Genomic DNA, 22,232 nt, shown 5'->3' on the forward strand with positions numbered 1-22,232 from the left:
TACTTGTAGATATACTGCCTGAAACTGAAGTTAACTATAATACTTTAGAGTAAGAATTATATTTGGTTTTCTAACTAACTAGGGATAAGTAAAAAGGGAAGTTTAGGCTGTAAGCTAGTGGTCACCAACCTTTTTAAGCCCAAGATCCCCTACCTCGGCCTTAGTTCAAGGCAAGATCGACCCCAGATCAATTACACACATGCGCACTAGGGCAGAAAAGACTGGAAGTAAAACCCCGCAACCCGGAAGTAGAAATAATGTATGAACACCAGGGGTACCCAACCTTTTATGCACCGCGGACCGGTTTATGTTGAGAATATTCCTGCGGACCAGCCGACGGTGGGGGGGTGGGGTGTGTGTTGAACACAACCGGAATACAGCGATACTCAAAGCAGGTTCCTTATGTCTGGTCTATTCCATAATTTGGTTTCCATGGCTCTCGGCACTGTTACGCCTGAGCCCAACACTGAGGGGCCGAAGGGTCCCAAAGTAGCCCCCTCCTTTTAGAGAATCACAAGATCGCTATTAAGTCAGGTCAGGAGACCCAGGAACTGAGAGAGAGAGACGTTTGGAATGTCCTGGCCCCTCAGCGATACAAAGCGACGGGAAACGGCCATTGTCTCTCGGAGACAGAATTGTGTATTGAGTACTGTGCTATTTATTTGAAGCCCTCAGGGAATGACCAAAAGTGGGCTGGTTGAGGGGAGGCATCCCTGCACCCTGATTGACATCTGAGACCCTGTGAGTCAGGATAAAAGAGGGTCTGGGGAACAGCCCCTTGAGAAGCACTCGGAGAAATGCTAGAAATCCCGTGACAGCGTTTAATAGCGACAGCCGGTGGGGCTTGCGTGCGTCCTTTTCCTTGGCCTAGGAATTGGCGGGCGTCCACGGAATGGCTTAGCTAAAAGGACCGACTACAAAAAACGGAACTCTTGAAGGATCGACATCATAAAAAGGAAAAGTTGGCAAGTTTAAACATCTGTCTCTCTTGACTCCAACCAAAGGCTGTAGCCTGAATGAGCTAATGACTTTTATATTTCCATCGGACAATACATTATCCCCTCGACAACGATAGAGCTTATTTCTTATTGATTATTATCATACCCGTACTGTTAGAGTTAGTATTGACGACGTATATTATCTGTATGTTTGCATTGATATTATTTTGTGTATCTTTACCAATAAATACTGTTAAAAATAGTACCATCAGACTTCAACGGACCTCTCTATCTTTGCTGGTAAGTGACCCAGTTACGGGGTACGTAACAGCGCTTAGATTCTGTCACACACTGCTCATGTTTTTTCCGCTCACAAAACTCAATGTGTTTTGTCTTTAAGCTCAGGGTGCTTGGACTCAAGGTACTGAAGCAGTTTTGAGGGCTTCATTGCCTCGGACATCCTCCCGGTCCAAACTCCAGCCTCCCGCCTGCCCACTGCCAGACGCCTTGGCCAGGTGTGGTTGGTCGTGGGTCAGGTGAGAGGACAAGGTCAGGGCCAGAGGTCTGGAGTGAGCGAGTGACCGAGCAAGGATTGAATTAGGGCGCACACCCACCCCCCTTTGTAGGATCTATTGGCCGACAAAAGTTTGCTTCAGTAGATCGCAGCGAGATAGCTTCTCTGATACCTACAAAACGCTGAGCCCGAATTAGGTCGTCTGTGAATATTTTAGCACCGGGTTCCCCACGAACATTCGGTGTGTTAAACAGGTTAAGAGGCAGCGCTCCAGGCCAGTAGCGACAGCACTTCCCATCGGCCGTGCGAGGCCAGCCAGTGATCCCTGCGCGAGGGTGTCACATTGGTTAGGCGACTAATGACCTCGCGTGGGTTCAAGTTCAACAGTGGGCGTGTCAGGGAATGAGGAAAGGTGCAGCTGACTCATAGCGTTTCCTCCCGGCCCGGTGGTTGGGGACCACTGAATTACACTGTGTAGTGCGGGGGAGCTACACGCATGTGCACTGGGCAGAAAGAATGGAACTAAAACCCCACAACCCGGAAACAATCTCGCAACAGTATTTGTGTATTTATTTTTCATTTTTTTTCAGGATCTACTGGGAAAGTCTCAAAGATCGACTAGTCAATTGTGATCAACGGGTTGGTGACCACTACTATAAACTTTTAAATAGGGAATAACACACGATCGAATTAGTTAGAGAGATTAGAGTAATAAATGAATCTCACTGATTCTAATTGAAAGTAATTCGTTTTAGTTTGGTATATGTGATTTGCAACCTAAACAGAATGCTGGAATTTTGAATTGTTCTTGCTCATTTAAATATTTTTGTACGTTTGTTTTTTTCTTATAAACAAAACTTATCTCCAGAAGTGTGTGGTTTCTATTCACTGCCTCCTTCTGACACCTAGAATCTTCTGATGGCCTACTAGCACCTAGTGTAATTTGATTTTCTCAAAGAGTGTGGTTACTAGTCACATGTGATAAGACGGTACTATACAGGTGTTATACTTATGTGACGGGGAAAGTTTAAAGGACATTTACGAGGCAAGTTTTTTTTACAGAAAGTGTGGTAGATCCTGCTATCAGGAGAGGTGGTAAAAGCAGATATCTTTTATTTTTTTATTTTGAGATACAGCACGGTAATAGGCGTCACTGATCCAACAAGTCTGTGCTGCCCAATGGCACCCATGTGACTGATTAACCTACTAACCCATTGGAATTTGGGAGGAAACAGGAGCACCCAGTAGAATCCCACATGGTCACCAGGAAAACGTATGAACTCCTTATAACAGTAGCATAATTGAACCTGGGTCACTGGCACAGTAGTAGCGTTTATGCTAGCTGCTACATTACATTGCTGAAAGTATGATTCGAGATATAAACAGGCAGGGATATGGACCAAGTGACTGAAGCAGGCATAGGACCTGAAAGCCTGTTCCTGCACCATAGCGATCAGTGTAATATGTTAACTCAGTGATGGGGCCTCAATAATATACAGTATCTTTTGTATTAATGACTTGATAAAGAGTTCTGATCAAAGTTTGCAATGTGTTCTTTGAAATGCTCATTAAGATACAAAAATAAATGAAAAGGTAAATTGTGATTCTGCAAAATGATTTGTGTAGTGTAAGAGAGAAGGCAAAATGATGGCTGGAGTATAATGAGAGAAAATGTGGGAATGTGTATAGAAAGACTAGAAAAACAAAGGACTGGTGTGATGATGTTAAATATTTGTACTTAGATGTTAAAGGACAAATTCTAGCCTTTTCACTGATACTGAATGATACTGTAGCTTTCTTTGCATAGTCTTTTTAAGGCTTCATCAGAGGAAATACCATCAAACATAAACATTTGTTGAGCACAAGATGATATGGATGTTGGTCAAGATTTTTCATCAAATAATTTAGTTTATGGGGAGAAATATTTTTCTTTCTAAGTGTTGTCAATGCAAACTTGCAAAAAAGGCAAGTATTCACAAGAATGGAAAGACAGAAAATTTAATCCTAACTTTTTTATAATACTATTGTGTATTTAATATTTCAGTAATATTGTAAATATATTGTTTGATTAAGCATTCTGTTTTGTTTATATAATGCATTGTGTATTTTATGTAAAAGTACTTAAAAAGTTTATGTACAAAAAGTACATAAAAAGTTATGTAAAAGTTTCAATATAATTATGGAGAAGGATAGGACAGGACCCAGGGTTGAGATTTTTGTTTGGAGAAAGGCTAACTTTGAGGAGATGCGAAAGCATTTAGAAGGAGTGGATTGGGACAATTTGTTTTATTGGAAGGATTTAATAGAGAAATGGAGGTCATTTAAAGGTGAAATTTTGAGGGTACAGAATCTTTATTTTCCTGTTAGGTGGAAAGGAAAGGTTAAAAGTTTGAGAGAGCCATGGTTTTCAAGGGATATTGGAAACTTGATTAGGAAAAAGAGAGATATTTGCAATAAATATAGGCAGCATGGAATAAATGAGGTGCTCGAGGAATATAAGGAATGTAAGAAGAATCTTAAGAAAGAAATTAGAAAAGCTAAAAGAAGATACAAGGTTGCTTTGGCAAGTAAGGTGAAAATAAATCCACAGGGTTTCTACAGTTATATTAATAGCAAAAGGATAGTGAGGGATAAAATTGGCCCCTTAGAGAATCAGAGTGGACAGCTATGTGTGGAGCCGAAAGAGATGGGGGAGATTTTGAACAATTTCTTTTCTTCGGTATTCATTAAGGAGAAGGATATTGAATTGTGTAAGGTAAGGGAAACAAGTAGGGAAATTATGAAAACTATGACGATTAAAGAAGAGGAAGTACTGGCGTTTTTAAGGAATATAAAAGTGGGTAAATCTCCGGGTCCTGACAGGATATTCCCTAGGACCCTGAGGGAGGTTAATGTAAAAATAGCAGGGGCTCTGACAGAAATATTTCAAGTGTCATTAGAAACGGGGATGGTGCCAGAGGATTGGTGTATTGCTCATGTGGTTCCATTGTTTAAAAAGGGTTCTAAGAGTAAACCTCGCAATTATAGGCCTGTCAGTTTGACGTCACTGGTGGGTAAATTAATGGAAAGTATTCTTAGAGATGGTATATATAATTATCTGGATAGACAGGGTCTGATTAGGAACAGTCAACCTGGATTTGTGCGTGGAAGATCATGTTTGACAAACCTTATTGAATTTGTTGAAGAGGTTACGAGGAAAGTTGACGAGGGTAAAATAGTGGATGTTGTCTATATGGACTTCAGTAAGGCCTTTGACAAGGTTCTGCACAGAAGTTTAGTTAGGAAGGTTCACTCGTTAGGTATTAATATTGAAGTAGTAAAATGGATTCAACAGTGGCTGGATGGGAGATGTCAGAAAGTAGTGGTGGATGACTGTTTGTCAGGTTGGAGGCCGGTGACTAGTGGTGTGCCTCAGGGATCTGTACTAGGTCCGATGTTGTTGGTCATATACACTAATAATCTGGATGACGGGGTGGTAAATTGGATTAGTAAGTATGCAGATGATACTAAGGTAGGTAGCATTGTGGATAATGAAGTAGGCTTTCAAAGTTTGCAGAGAGATTTAGGCCAGTCAGAAGAGTGGGCTGAAAGATGGCAGAAGGAGTTTGTAGCGTTCTCACTCGGGTGTAATGGAAATGCCGAATTAAACACCGAGATAAACTGTAGTCAATGAGAACAAGGTCGCAGTAAGATTAACCATTTACTGTTCACTCTTCGCATTAACATATGGTGAAAACTGTTGATAAAAGAATACAAGATTGATACAGTATTTGTTCCCTTCTTGATATCACATTTACATTGTAAGTACTTGTAAAAGTAAACTATAACTACATTACATTAAAGTGCAGCATACAGCCAGAATTTACTTATGCCATTGACTGCTTTAAATACACTTCAATGCAAACTATCCGCAACTGTTTAACTAACGAAAACATAAGCGTTATCGACCATCGTTACTTTTAACAGGATCGGTGTTAACATTTTAATTCAACATATCGATTATCTATTAACTTACAGCGTTGCTCTCACTGTGATTTCTAATGCTTACAAACAACTTCTTGCACGGGTCTGCTTCGTGTGAGCCCCCGCCCTTGTGTCGATCCCAAACCGGTATTTTCCACAAGACGCGGCGAAACCGGATGTGTCGTCATCGCATGCCGATATATTTTACAGGCAATGAATATACTTTAAACAATTCTAATTCTAACTAGAAAATACTAACAAATGAATTACTAAGTGAAAATATTATAAACTAAATAACTGCCATAAAGGCAACACAGAGTTTAATGCTAATAAGTGTGAGGTGCTACATTTTAGTAGGAATAATCCAAATAGGACATGCATGGTAAATGGTAGGGCATTGAAGAATGCAGTAGAACAGAATGATCTAGGAATAATGGGGTATAGTTCCCTGAAGGTGGAATCTCATGTGGATAGGGTGGTGAAGAAAGCTTTTGGTGTGTTGGCCTTTATAAATCAGAGCATTGAGTATAGGAGTTGGGATGTAATGTTAAAATTGTACAAGGCATTGGTAAGGCCAAATTTGGAGTATTGTGTATAGTTCTGGTCACCGAATTATAGGAAAGATGTCAACAAAATAGAGAGAATACAGAGAAGATTTACCAGAATGTTACCTGGGTTTCAGCACCTAAGTTACAGAGAAAGGTTGAACAAGTTAGGGCTTTATTCTTTTGAGCATAGAAGGTTGAGGGGGGACTTGATAGAGGTATTTAAAATTATGTGGGGGATAGATAGAGTTGACATGGATAGGCTTTTTCCATTGAGAGTAGGGGAGATTCAAACAAGAGGACATGAGTTGAGAGTTAGGGGGCAAAAGTTTAAGGGTAACACAAGGGGGAATTTCTTTAGTCAGAGAGTGGTAGCTGTGTGGCATGAGCTTCCAGTAGAAGTGGTAGAGGCAGGTTCAGTTTTGTCATTTAAAGTAAAATTGGATAGGTATATGGACAGGAAAGGAATGGAGGGTAATGGGCTGAGTGTAGGTCAGTGGGACTAGGTGTGTAAGTGTTCAGCATGGACTAGAAGGGCCAAGATGGCCAGATTCTGTGCTGTAATTGTTATATGGTTATATGGTTATACATGAATAGCATATGTCATCATGCCACCATGTCATACCTGTGCTTCTTGCTAAACTAAAAATGAAACTAAGACACATTATTCCCTGCTCCGTGTTTTTATTTTAATTAGTTTTATGTTTCGGAGTTCCAGAACATGACAATTATTATTGAGAAACAATGAGGAAGTTTTAAACAAACCTGAGATGAACATCTACCTGTTGAAACACTATGGGGCATTTGAGTTTAAAAAAAAGGGCAGCAAGAAACGATTGAGTAAAAAAAAAAGCAGCACAGCGCATATTTCTTCGGGAAGGGACAGAAGCATTAATTTTTTTTAATATGGGTGAAAATGGACAAATTCACAGGTTCATAAATGGTGAGTACCTGGTGATAATAATAAGTACATTTTTTAAAAAACAGGAATGGCTGGCTACATCGGAAAGAAATGGCATGTTCATTTGCACAAAAGATAAAAGATTTGAGCAGTATTTTGAAGCAAGTGAAATAGCCAGTGAGAAGCAAGAGCCAGTTTTGCACTTAAAGGCATACTGTTTGCTTAGAAGATTGACTGCTCTAACCAAATCAACTAAAATGAGCTTTGCTGGTACTGTGAATGTAATGCAGGAACATTTAGAACCAAAACCATTGTTCATTGCAGAACATTTTAGGTTTCATAAACGGAATGAAAAGGAAGGGGAGTCCATTTTTGCAAATGCGGCTGAATTGAAGAAATTGAGCATCATCTGTTTATAATGGGCTTAATGATGCACTGAGAGATTGTTTAGTTTGTGAAATCTTACAAGAAAGCATTCAAAAATGGCTCCTAAATGAAGCACAACTTAGATTTAAAAGAGCAATGGAAACCATGGACAGACATGCAATTGAATTGCAATCAGGAATGAAAGTGTGATCATGAATAAAATCACAGTGTCTAAACAGAAAGCAGACTGGCCAAACAAATTGTGTTACAATTGTGGTGGGGGCTCGCACACATCAGACCAATGCAGGTTCAATGCTTTAATTTAATAACTGAGAATGTATACATTATATAACCTGAATTCCTTACTCTTCGCAGACATCCATGAAACAGAGAAAAAAAACCTTAGAACCACAAAGTCCCCTCCCCCTACCCCAAGCACAAGCAGCAGCAAAAGCACTAACCCACCCCCTCCCTCCTCCCACTTGCTCCAACAAAATCATCAACCTCCCACCACCCACCATGCAAGCAATAGCAAAGCCCCTAAACACCATTATCTAGAGTTCATCAAAAACTACTACCCATCCCAGCACTTCGACATCTCAGACCAGCGAGGGAGAGAAAGAGAGAGAGATTGCTCCACAAGGCTGCACTCCGAAAGCAGTCTTTCAGTCTACAACTGAAGATAGCAAAACACCAGGCCGTGAGAACTCACCTTCCATGAAGAATCGTAGTTTGAGCTGCAGCTGTAGATCACAGGCTCCAACAGAACCCCGTTCACCTTGAAAAAGAAAAAAAGAGAAAAATTGTTTCACAGATGAACTGGAAGAAGTTACCCAGGTTTGCAAAAACCTCTGGTGCCATCTTTAGCTCCTCCCAAATGTCTCATCCCAAAAGGTTTAAAGGTGAAACTTGCAGTAAATGCAACAAAGTAGAACACATACAAAGAGCATGTCAGACAGACAAAAATGAATGGACTGCACAGTGAAGAGAAAAATCAAGTTGCAGTTTCAAAAAAAGCACTAATCTGCATGCTGTTGATCAAAAATCGGATAATGATGCAATGACACAGCACTGGTAGTCTTGAGATTTACAATGTGGAAACTAACAGGAGGCAAGCAACATGACTCGCACTAGAAATGAACAGATAATTAATTAAAATGAAATTGGAAACTAGCTTGGATGTTTCACTCATTCCCCAAAATTAGTTTGAAGGCATTTCAAAGATACTGAAATTAAGCCTGTAGATACCCAACCAAGAACTTAAACTGAAGAAAAGTTAACTGCTATGGGAATGACATTTGTAACAGTGAAACACAACAACCAACAAGCCATATTGGGCTTGTATGTGGTAAAAACAAGAGGACCAACATTGTGGGGTTGTGATTGGCTGAGACAACTATAACTTGATTGGAGATCCATCCACCGTTTGCATACCACATCCCCTGTAATAGAGTCAACTGAAAGTGAATTAAGAAAGATATTGGATGAAGCCACAACAGTGTTCAAGAATGGCTTTGGAAAACTCAAGCGTATCAAGGGTAAAATGGTGTAGTAAACTAAGATGCTGCACCCATGTTTTGCAAAATCTACCCAGTTCCTTATACCGTCCATGACAAAGTAGCCAGTGAGCTAGATCGCATGGAGGCTGAAAGAATTTTCTCCAAGGTTGAGTGGAGACAAAGGGCAACATCACAGGTTCCTGTAGCAAAGAAGAATGGGTCTCTCAGGATCTGTGGTGCTTTTGAGGTCACCATCAACCCAATACCGAAAGTAGTTCAAAACCTTTGCCTAGGATACAGATTCAAAACCTGCACTCCACCACCATCAATATGGGTTCCAACAACTTTGGACACCTTCAAAGTGTCAATTGCACAACCTCCAACTCCAACTCCAGCCTTGACCAACAGCACCTCCAGACCGGGTTTTCATATGCTGTTGTTAGAAACCCTATCTCTCCATCTCACCACCACTCTGCCATCCCGTATCTTTCAGGTCCTGCCACCAGCTCTTGGGTCCTCAGAGACTCCTTCTCCTCCTCACCGTACCTTCCCTGAACACCCCAAACCTTCCCTCTCCTCTGACACTACCTACTCCCTTCCTCCACGATCTCAGCTCTCTTCCTTGCCAGATTTTCACCATCTCCTCTGACCTTCCCCTCTCTGAGGCAGAACATTCTGTCCTCAGTAAGGGCCTCACCTTTGTTCCCCTGCACCCACACCTTAGCAAGTTCCGCACCTGCCATGACACTGAGCTCTTCTTCTGCCGCATCCTTCTCCATTCCTACTTCTTTGACAAGGACTCTCCACCCTGCACCAATGACCCCTTCTCCCGTCTTCAACTCCCCCCTTCTTCTTGGACTCCCCACTCTAGTCTTGTTCCTGCTCTGGATCTTTTCAATGCCAATTGGTGACAGGACATCAACCATCTCAACTTCACTACTCCTCTCTCCATTTCCAACTTATTCCTTCTGAATACTTTGCTCTTCTCTCTTTCCACACTAATCCTAATCTCACCATCAAACCGGAAGATGAGGGGAATGCTGTAGTAGTCTCATGCACTGACCTCTACCTTGCTGACAACTGTCAGATATCTCCTTTTATTTACCTCTTGAACAGGATCCCACTAATCAGTACCAGGCCATTGTCTCCCTCATGATTACAGACCTTATTAAATCTGGGGTTCCCCCATCCACTGCTACCATGCTCATAGTTCCTTCACTCCGCTCCTCCCATTTCTAACTCCTACCCAAGATCCACAAACCTGCCTGTCCATATAGACCCATTGCTTCTGCTTGTTCCTGCTCCACTGAACTCATATCTACATTCTTTGACTCAGTTTTATCCCTCCTCCCCCCCCCCGTTTAGTCCCTTCCTACCTACATCTATGACATTTCACACGCTCTTGATCTTTTAAATGATTTCAAGTTCTTTGGTCCGAAGCATCTTATTGTCACCAAAGATGTCCAATCCCTGTACACCTCCATTCCCCACCAGGAAGGCCTTAAAGCTCTCAGTTTCTTTCTGAACACCAGACCAAACTAATTCCCCTCCACTCTCCTCAGTTTGGCAGAACTTGTTCTCACTTTCAATAATTTCTCCTTTGGCTCCTCCCACTTCCTTTAAGCAAATGGTATGGCTGTGGGTATTTACATGGGTCCTAGCTATGCCTGCCTTTTTGTCAGCTATGTGGAACAGTCAATGTTCCAAGCCTAAACTGTTGTTACTCCCCAACTTTTCCTGCACTACTTCAACAACTGCATTGGTGCTGCTTCATGCACCCATGTGGAGCTTGTCAACTGCATCAGCTTTGCCTCCAACTTCCACCCTGCCATCAAATTTACCTGGTCCATTTCCAACACCTCCCTCCCCTTGGACCTCTCTGTCTCTATCTCTGGAGACATCTTATCTACTATTGTCTATTATAAATCCATTCACTCTCACAGCTACCTGGACTATACCTGTTCCCACCCTGTTACTAGTAAAAATGCCATCCCCTTCGCTCAATTTTCCACCTCTGCCGCATCTGCTTTCAGGTTGAGGCTTTACATTCCAGAACGAAGGAGCTGTCCTTTTTAAAAGAAAGGGGCTTCCCTTCCTCCACCATCAATGCTGCTTTCAACCCTGCATCTCTTCCATTTTACACACATCTGCCTTCACCCTATCCTCCTGCCACCCACCGGGGTAGGGTTCCTCTTGTCCTCATCTACCACCTCACCAGCCTCTGCATCCAGCACATAATTCTCCGTAACTTCCACCATTTCCAACAGGATCTCACCACCAAGCACATCTTTCCCTCCCTCCCCCCCACTCCCACTTTCTGCAGGGATCACTCCCTATGCTACTCCCTTGTCCATTCGTCCCTCCCCATTAACCTCCTCCAGCACTTATCCTTGCAAGTGAAACAAAAGCTACACCCCCTTCCTCATTAACATTCAGGGTCCCAAACAGTCCTTCCAGGTGAGGCAACTCTTCACATGTGAGTCTGTTGGGGTCATCTATTGTATCCGGTGCTCCTGGTGTGGCCTCCTGTATATTGGTGAGACCCGATATAGATTGAGATACTGCTTTCTTGAGCACTTACACTCCATCTGCAAGAAAAAGTGGGATCGCCCAGTGGCTACCCATTTTCAATCCACTTTTCTTTTCAAATCTTTTTATTATTATTATTATCTAAAATACAAGAGTACATCAAAGTAACACTTACAATGTCTCAAAAGAGAAAAAAAAACAATATTAAAGATTGAAGAATTTGGTGACACAAAAAAAGAGAAGAAAAGAAAAAAAACCCTGCTAAAGCAAGAAAACAGTGAGGAAAGAAAAAGACCCATTGGGTGTTCAACCCCGGAGCCATGCGTCGTACAAGAAGCTTCTAAAGATAAACACCAAACCGCCAGCAAAAAAAAATTATACCAAAATTTACAATTAGATTGTGGAGAAAATCTATCAATTAACTCAAATGGTAATAACGAGCAAATGAACCCCATCTTTTCTCAAAATCAAACTTAGATTCAAAGGTTCGACTTCTAATTTTCTCCAAACTAAGACATAACTTCATTCCACTTTTCATTCCTATTCTAACATGTCAGTCCATGGCCTCCTCTACTGTCGTGATGAGGCCACATTCAGGTTAGAGGAGCAACACCTTATATTCTGTCTGGGTAGCCTCCAACCTGATGACATAAACATCAACTTCTCAAACTTCTGGTAATGCCTCTCTCCCCACTTTACCATTCTTCATTCCTTTTTGCCTCTCTCACCTTATTTCTATACCTGCCCATCACTTCCTTCTGGTGCTCCTCCCCCTTTTCTTTCCTCCATGGCGTTCTGTCCTCTTTTTTCAGATTCCTCCTTCTCTAGCCCTGAATCTCTTTCATCAATCAAATTCCCAGCTCTCCCCACTCTTCCCAATTTGACCTAGCACCTTGTGCTTCTTCCTCCTTTCACACCACCCTCTAACTCTGAATCCTCATTTTTTTTCTTCAGTCCTGATGAAGGGTCTCGGCTAGAAACATCAACTATACTCTTTTCCATATATGCTGCCTGCCTGACCTGCTGAGTTTCTCCAGCATTTTGTGTATGTGTGTGTTGCTTGGATTTCCAGCATCTGCAGATATTCTCTTGTTTGATAGAGGATATATTTACAAACTTTTCTGGAGGAAAACACTTAAGCAAAGTGTACTTAGCTGAGGCCTACCTATGACATCATACTGGTCTGGATTTAGCTTCATCTGCCGTATATCTACACATATTTCCAATTGGTCCACTGAATCCTTTAAAGACTTTCCTCACTGTCAACAATCCTAATTTTTGTGTTCTTTGCAAATTTACTAATCTGCCCACCTGCATTCTCATCACAAACAATAGAGGGCTAAGCACTGATCCTGGAATATCCTAACATATAATCAAGCCAGTTTTGAAACAGTCATGGATCTCTTTCAGATAGTGTTGCATAGCAAGGGAAGAAGTGACCTGTGTGCTTTATTATTATAAGTAGTTATATAATTATAAGTAATTATTATTATAAACGTATCTGTTTCATCAAAAACAAATGCATTGTAGAGAAATTCATTTGGGCTTTGGCAATACCTTGAGAAGAAAGAAGTTGTGTATTATCAGTCTCTTTCATTAATGAGGTAATCTCATGTCAAATCCTAACACTTCAAGAGTCTTAAGGGACCAGAGATGCAAACACATATGTGCTGTCATTTGTTGGCTTTTGATCTGTATTATATGGACAATATAAAGCTGATGTCAAAGATCCAGAGTTTTACTTAAGAAATACTGGAGAATGTGATAAGTATTCAATTTCATATGGCGAAAATGCAGTGTTATTGTGTGTACAATTGAGTTCCATTTCTAATATTTGTTTTCATGCAATTGAAATACATGCATTTGGAATTCTGAAGTGACTTGCTGTGCACATGGGCCTCTCAACTTTTTGTGCTTGTTCATGAGAGATTATTTTCCATCCTGTTCTTTGTGAGCACTGGCACCAGTAGCAGTCAGAGTTCAAAAGGTTAATGAAAACACATCTAACCGTCAGGTCAAATTACAAAGCCTTTCACGAAGGTATCAACAGTAAACTGCAGTAGGTCTTGCACTAATGACTTAACTTTCATTGGAATAAGCAATCATCATTAAATTTTGCTGTCTAATTTACACTCTTAGCAAGTTATATTTTTGAACTAATGGAAAATGTTACTCCATTTTTAAGAGAATCAGGGAAGCATATGAAAAGTTTTGAATGTACCTTGTCGTACAAGAACATCATTGGACTGTTCTTTATATTTGAAAATGGCTGTTGTTTCCTTTGAACAATGAAGTGCCTATTTTGCAAATAGCAATATCCTATGAACAACAAATGAGATAATCAACCTGTAAAAAGCTTTTAATCTTATTGTTTGAAAATAAAGGTATTTGTCAAGATCCTGGGAGCTCTTGCTACTGCCCATGAATTGTGTATAGCTTTAAAGTTTTACCAAGCCACTTGGAGCAGGCCAGAGTGAAAATGGCAAATAACTGTATTTTCAAGACTATAACAATATTTTCTGGAAAATATAGAAGGAAAGTACTATAGGGCTATTAGCAAAACCTTCATGCCATTTTAAAAGTTTCTTCCCCCAGGCAGTAAATCTAATAATCTGATCTATCATTCTTGTTGCCCCTCCTACCATTCTCTAGTAGTAGTCATGCAGTCTCTCAGGTTGAGGATGATGTTCCCATAAGGGGTTATCTGTTGGATCCAGGAAGTTAGGGTAGATTCTCTTAATGGGGAATGCCATTTACATTGTTGTATTAGCATCGCGCATACCCCTATGCTACCTTTGAGGGATAAAGTTGATCCTGCTCATGTTCTGTCATATTAATAAAGTCAAACTGAATAGAATGCACATTCCTCATTGTGTCTGAGCCCCAACACTGAGCAAAAATGGCTTTTCCAGAAATTAAACCATTTTGACATTAAAAGTTGTATTTGAATGTTCTTTTTTGGGTTTTTTTCTACTTCTCCCAATGCTACCATCTTTTGGAGCTTTAGTTCAAAGTGCAGTCTTAAAATTTATCTTGAGGTAGAGGAATATTTTAAGTTGAACCCCTAATTATAATATACCCTTCAAGGTAGGACTTAATTAGATATGCTCCCAATGACATTGTAACACACTACTCTTTCCCTCTACTACTAGTTGGTGTTTGGTCTGTCATTCTATTCTTGCAAGTGTTAAAGACCTGAAATTGCTATTTACGCTACTTAAAATATCAAGAATTAAAACAATTGAAACAATGGACTAGATTGTCATTCTAGTGTGCTGTGCTATTCAATTAGATCAAACTTTGGTTTCCAATTGGATCCCTGCACACTTCACACTTCAAAGCTCTATTGATTTCCTGACATTATATACATCTATTAAGAAAAATGAGCAAGTCATGTGTTCACGGCAGGCACTTGGTCCTGGGATGGACCATCTCACCAAAGAAATATTTTAATGTTATTTTGAGACATTGAATATATTGCACATTTGGAATTGTTCTTGTTGTAATCTTCTCCAAAGCAGAGGTTTGTTAGTGTTTGGGAAAGATCTAAAGATGAAAGGAAAATAAAGTCTACCTCTGTTCGTCTACAGGGAATAATATCAATATTAAGATGAATGCAAATTTATTTTATGTGGGAGAATGACAAGGCTTCTTGTTATGCATGTTTTTTTACATTTGCTAGTATGATAAATGAAGAAAAGGTATGAACTAGGAACATAAAGAACCTTTTACTTTATACTTTTTCTTTCTTTAAGATTATTGTGCAATTCAAATGTGAAATTTTGTAATACTCATACTATTATGATCAAATATTTGGGTATAATTTGGCATTTTGGATAAAATTCAATTTTCTATAGGAATATGTTATAATTTTAAGAATCATATTCAAATATGGTTAGAAACACAAATTGTTGCTTTTGTTATACATCTTACTAATTTTGTTCCCTTTAATTTATTAGCACCTGTCCAGCAGGCATAATATACAACAGAGTACCACACAGGTATGTAATGTAAACTCTAAATATATTTTATGGCTAGAATGCCTTACCTAAAGTTGATGCGGACAAATTATTGTTGATTATTGCTTGAATTTAGATTTGAATCCATTTCAAGGACTTTCCCTAATTTAGCTCAGTTAACAATGTAATGCAATGGTTGTAAGAGGTTGGAAAGAGGGAAAGAGGAAATGTTGAACAAGTGGAGTAGTCAGCATATTTCTAAAATTATGGCAGGAAGTGCTAATCTGTAACTTTATAGAAACTGAAATTATAGAGAAGTGCTAATCTGAAACTGTAGACTTTTGATCCTAACAGCAGGTGTGAAGATTTTATTTTGGTATTCCTTCATGTTGTTACACAATAGTTTGAAAGGAAAATAAACATGAATATTTTTTAAGAAAGTATAAGAAATATCAACCAAAAATAAATTTGAAATACCTTCCAGCAATGTTGTGAGTATCACAAGAAATTCTGCAGATGCTGGAAATCCAAAGCAACACACACACAATGCTGGAGGAACTCAGTAGCTCAGGCGGCATCTATGGAAATGAATAAACAGTCAAAGCTTCAAGCTGAGACCCTTCTTCAGAACTGAAAAGGAAGGGGGAAGACTCCAGAATAAAAAGGTGGGAGGAGGGGAAGAAGGATAGTGAGAAAGTGACACCAGATAGGTGGGAAAGGTAAACTGAGATGAAAGAATCTGATAGGAGAGGAGAGTGGACGATATGAGAAAGAGAAGGAGGAGGGGTACCAGGGGGAGGTGATAGACAGCTATGAAGAGGTAAGAGGCTAGAGTGAGGAATAGAAGAAGAGTAGAAGGGGAGGGAAATAGTTATAATGATTGCTCAGAATTTAGTCCGGCTTAAGGTGACAGAGGTATTCTGATGAATACTTTGGGACATATTTAAAGATAATTACATTTTTAACGATTATCACTTAACATTGAAAAAGTTTTTCTTTGACCCTTCCCAATGATTTGTTGGATAAATATGCCCTCAGTGTTATCCTGTATGGTCTAAACAGTAGAACAAATCCCCAATGCAGTTTGTTGATCAGTATTAAATTTCTCTGCAGAAGCAATATCCCGAACTTTGCAGTCATCTTAAGGAATCCTGGGCTAATGAGATTAATGATATACAAAATATCAAATATTCTTTTGTCACAACTGTATGTAGTTGCTGATCCAGATACCTGTTGTGTTCCCTATTCATGATTTTATTGCCTGACTGGGAAAAAGGTCAGTAGAGAACATCAGATGTGGAAGCAGGAATAGGCTGTTTGGCCTGTTTGCTTCGTCCACCATCCAGAGACCTTGTAAGTGAGAAGTAACTTCTATGACACAGTATACTTAATTTTTCTTCATATGACACATGCTATTCTGATAGTTGACCTGGTGAACCACTGCTGCACTTTCACAAACATATCCATACTCAGTTCAGGACACCAGACGTGTTTACACTGTTTACTCTGTTCCAGATGCACTCTCATCTGGACAGAGATGCTTGCAGCCAACTCATTTTGTTCTAGCTTTATTTCTCTCTTCAGCAATGAAGGGAGTAGAAAATAGTTTGAAAGGCATAAAGATAGGAAGAATTTATGTCTTCCTTTATACCTATAGTTCTTCATTTAGTGTTCACGTAAGAAATCACTTCTAATCAGTTTTCAGCACACTGCGATGAATATTCAATCACATACATGAAAAAAAGTTGACAATCTAATTTTTTGATCCTTTCTTACCAAATAATGAAAATTTAGCAGAAAAGATTTGAAAGAAAGATAATTACAGTCTATAGATCATCAAAATTCAAAACCAGTTAAAAAGAAGTAAATATGGCATTCTGTCTGCCAGAGAAAACAGGATCTCCCAGTGGCCACACATTTTAATTCCACGCCCAATTCCTTTTTTTCTGTAATTTTTTTTTATTGAAGTTCATCATCAAATAAACATTTCCATAAGATGTGTTTCAGACATTGTACATATATATCATACAATCATATATATCACAAATCTCCACAAAGTATTTATCTGAGGTATACACTTATAGAAAAGAGCAAAAAGAAAAAACAAGCAAAAGGAAAAAACAATGTACAAGTAGGGAGTGATCTTTTTTTTTATAACATATTGATTTGTGAGAATAAGATCAGGCCTATGAGGCATTATGTAGTTAAACCATTTTTCCCAATATGAATCAAATTGTTACAGCTTATGATTAACAGATGCTGTTATCTTCTCCATTTTGTAAATGTCCATTGTAATTTCCATCCATATATTTAAAGTTGGACTCTCCTGTGATAACCATTTCCTAGTAAGAGTCTTTTTACCAGCCACCAACAGTATATTCATTAAATATTTATCACTTTTCAACCATTCTTGAAGTATATATCCAAAATATATGGTCTCTAAGGGTATTTCACATTTAAAGATGTCTTGTAGGGCATTGTGTATCTCCCTCCAATAGTTTTTGATAACAGGGCATGTCCAAAAATATATGATAATGATTTGCATTTTGATTTCCACAATTTTTCCAGCAAACAGTGAGGTTACTATCATAATGGGATTTCTGAGAGGGTGTAATAAAATATTGTGGCGACCCATTTCCTGACACGTCCAAACCAGCTCACAATTAGATAGCCTACGGGGGTTTGCGAGCACAGAGCTTTGGAGCCTCTGCGCCACGGGGGGCAGGTTGAGGGAGGCTTAAAAGCGAGGCTGAGGTTTTCGAATAAAGTTTTTTCCTTCGACTGCAGTTACCGACTCCGTGTCGTAATTTTAGCGCTGCGTGTAGCACACCGCTACATTATCAAGTTTTTCCATCCAAACTCCCTCCATTTCTGTGAACTGGTACACTTCCATTGATATCTCCATATTATTGTTCATTCTTCCTCAGATATAATTATCCCTCCTTCCTTCTCCCAGTTTATTTTAATGTATGAAGTTGAATGTGTTTTAAGATTTGACAGCTCCTTATACATGCTTGAAATGCTTCTACTACCATTATCTTAATTATACGCTTTTCTAAACAGCTCTATCAAGCATGTACTTGCCTTGGTTACATTTTTAAGCGTCCTATTAACATATTGTCACATCAGTAAATACTGATAAAAATCTTGTTTTTCTAATAAGTGTATCTCTTTAAGCATTTCAAAACTGAATGGTGTTCCTTCTTTCATTAAGTTGCAAGGAACTGTTATTCCTTTAGCTGTCCAGTCCTTAAATCTAACATCCAGTTTATTCGGCGTAAAATCCGAGTCATATGCACACCATTAAAGAATTGCAATATCTCCCTCTAGATTATATTCTTTTATAGTAGTTTTCTATATTTTAAGAGTCAATTTCATCCATGGGTTATCAATAGTATTTATGTAACTTCGCAAGTTGTTATCCGCCAAAATTGCTTGTATGGGATGGGAAGTACCCGCTCCTCAATGTTTTTCCATTGAGCGTCATATGATGGGTTGCACCAACATATCACAGCTCTCAACTGTGCTGCAAAATAATAATTTCTAAGAGAAGGTAGGCCCCATCCCCCCCTTTTCCTTTGCTAATGGCAAAGTTTTGAGACAAACTCTAGGCCTTTCACCCTGTCAAATATACCTTGATAACATCTTGTACCATTCATTGAATTGATTTTGATTAATCTCTATTGGTAGGGTCTGAAAGAGATATAACAGTCTTGGCAGCATATTCATTTTAATAGACTCAATCCTTGAACTGAGACTGAAAAAAGGAATCAGGTTCCATCTTGCCATATCTTCTTTAATTTTTTATATAAAGGTTGATAATTACATTCTGATAATTTTGCCAAATCTTTTGGCATAATAATGCCCAAATATTTGAAAGACTCTGTTTGCCATGCCCAGGGATATCTACTTTCAATTTCTCTTGGTGGGCTATAGCTATGTGAAAGTAATTGGGTTTTATTTATGTTGATCTTGTATCCTGATAATGGACCATATTGTTCAAAGGATTGCATCAATTTAGGTAAAGAGTATGTTGGTTGCCCTAGATAGATCAAAATGTCATCAGCGTAACAGGCCAATTTATGCTCTGTCCCTTTAATAGTAATTCCCCTGATATCTTCATTTTGTCTGATGTATTGAGCTAATGGTTCCAGATATAATGTGAAGAGTAGCGGTGACCATGCACAACCCTGTCTTGTGCCACTTTCTAGGGGAAGACTATTTGATAAATATCCATTGATTTTAATCCTTGCGGTAGTGTTGTCATATACTGTCTGTATAGTTTTAATAATTGTGTCTTGGGAACCTCTCTGTAAAACTCTGTAAAGAAAATTCCAATTAACTGATTCAAATGCCTTTTCAGCGTCCACGCCTATCACTATTGCTTCGATTTTATTTTTTTGTATATGATCCATAATGTGAAATGTCCTTCGTATATTGTCTTGTGTTTGGCGTTGTTGTATAAAACCTGTCTGATCGTTACGTATCAGTATGGGTAGAAACTCCTCTAATCGTTTGGCCATTTCGGAGGTAAACAATCTATAATCTACATTAAGAATGGATGTTGGTCTAAATAACCCGCATTCCATTTTATCCTTGCCTTCTTTCAGTATAGCCTAGATTATCGCTTCCTTCCAACTGGGTGGCATTTGTGCCTTTTTTTTAGAGCCCAGTTTGGTGTGGGGAGTAAAACAGGAATTAACTCATCTTTAAATTCTTTGTACCACTCTGCCGTATACCCATCTGCTCCTGGTGACTTGCTTAATTTAAGCCTACTAATTGAAGCTTTTAATTCAACTTCAGTTATGTCAGCAGTCATTGTTCTATTTTGTTCTTCACTTAAAGTGGGTAACTCTAGAGAATTCAAGAAGGTGTCAATTTGGGTTATGCTTCCCCCTGGAACTTTGGAATATAGAGTTTTGTAAAACACTTCAAAAGCTTCTTGAATTTCACTTAGCTTATTTTTTATCATTTTTGTTCTTGGGTCCCTAATTCTGTGAATTGTATTTTCTGCTATCTTTTTCTTCAGTTTCCAGGCCAGTATTTTCCTAGATTTTGATCCACATTCATAATGTTTCTGTTTCAGAAACATTAAATTTTTTCCTGATTTCTTGCATAGCCAAACTATTAATTTAATTCCTAATGCTTTTAATTTCCCCTAATGTATCCTGTGCCAAATTCAATTTGTGTTTTTTCTCTAGTTCCTTCAGCCTGTTTTGTAATTCCTCTAATGTTTTATTCCATTTTTTTTCTTATATGATATCACTATAATTTTCCCTCTTAAGACAGCCTTCTGAGTATCCCATAAAATGGGAGGTGAAACCTCTCCATTATCATTGAATTCTTAGTAGAGACCAATTTCTTTTTAATTTGTTCCTTAAAGTACAAATCATTGAGTAGACTTGAATTTAGTTTCCAAATAGTATTCTTTGGTTGTAGGTCAAAATCAACAGATAAATATATAGGTGCATGGTCACTTACATCTATTGTCCCAATTCCACAGGTGTTTATTTTGTCTTTGTCTTTTCCAAACATTATGAAATAGTCTATTCTTGTATATACAGAATGGGGAGCAGAATAATGAATGTAATCCCTTCTGTCGGAGAAAAGGTCCCTCCATATATCAATGTTAATACATCCTCAAAAACTGTATTAACTTTCTTATGTAAGGATTTTGTTTCATAGGTTTTTCTATTGGAAGAGTCTAAGTTTGGTTGTAATTGTAAATTTAAATCTCCCCCACATATCAGGAGACCTTCTGCTTCCGCTACCATAATATCAGTAATTTCTGAAAGAAACCAATATCACTTCCCGGGGGTGCATATATATTCAATAGAGTAACTGAATTTCCATCTGTATTTTCCCTTACCAGAATATGTCTGCCCTCCTTATCTCCCATTTTGAATAATTTTTCAAAATTTAGCTTACTTGATATAAGAATAGCAACTTGTCTCCTATGTCCTGATTTATATGAGGAGAAAACAAATTAGTGAAGCCCATTCCCTTTAGTTTTCTATGCTCATTAACACTTAAATGAGTTTCCTGTAAGTATACTACATGGGCTTGTTCCTTTCTCATTTTGGATAAAATTCTATTACGTTTGATTGGATTTAACAGCCCATTGACATTAAAAGTAATGAATTTTACTTTATCCTTAGCCATCTGTATTTATCTGTCAATGTATCATTGAAATTAGCAGGATAAAACTTAATCAATCTACTCCCTGAACAAATAAGAACCAAGAAATGCAAATAATAACAAAAATGGCAACAAACTTGTGTTTCCAAGGCTGAGGTCTCTAGTAGATGACCCTGCGTTGAGCTAGAGGAAATGTCTAGCTGTGGGGGATAACCCCTCCTACTTGTGAGTTGAGGGCCCCCATTGCAGTATTCATAAAAATCAGTGAACAAATCCATTACACAGAAAAGATTTCCCTGTGTACATACATATATATATATATATATATATATATATACACACACATACACACCTATGCACGTATATATATATTCTCTTTTTGGTGGGGGAAAAGGAGCAAATGAGCGAATAAAGAATAACAACCAAGTAATATAAAATCTGCATTATAATAAGAATTTTTCGAGATAGATATATCACCATCTACTTTTGCTTCCATTTAGCTTCTCAACATTTTTAAAGTTAGCCAAACCTTATGGCTCTTCTGGAGGGGGTGAGGGCTGTCTTTGGAAAACTCCTGGTTTCTTCCTGATATACTTCTCTCAGTCTCCCGTCTCCTACCTTCTCGATTCTCGCAATATTTCCCAAGCGGAGCGGGATAATTCCCAGGCTTTCCCTCGGTTTGATCACGCTGACGGGCAACCCTCTAGCCTTCATGTCTGTAGTCACCTTTTCCACTGTCTGGTACAACTGCGTCCCGTCTTCATAAGACACCCGAAGTTTAGCAGGGTGTGGAGTTTAAAATCTAATCCTTTCTTGCTTTAGTGTTCGCTTTACTTCAGAGTATTCTTTATGTTTCTGCATGACCACGGGGAGGTGGTAA

At 38.8% G+C, this 22,232-nt stretch overlaps 1 protein-coding gene across 1 annotated transcript in view; it reads left to right on the plus strand.

Moving 5' to 3' along the window:
* Positions 1–22,232, plus strand: part of dock3 (dedicator of cytokinesis 3) — a 964,109-nt gene that overhangs the window by 409,118 nt on the left and 532,759 nt on the right. Inside the window, exon 8 of the mRNA XM_059944552.1 lies at positions 15,215–15,256. Coding sequence (XP_059800535.1) covers positions 15,215–15,256 — 42 coding nt within the window. The remainder of the gene's footprint in view (positions 1–15,214; positions 15,257–22,232) is intronic.

Source organism: Hypanus sabinus, chromosome 19, assembly GCF_030144855.1.
Source record: "Hypanus sabinus isolate sHypSab1 chromosome 19, sHypSab1.hap1, whole genome shotgun sequence".
Lineage (NCBI taxonomy): Eukaryota > Metazoa > Chordata > Chondrichthyes > Myliobatiformes > Dasyatidae > Hypanus > Hypanus sabinus.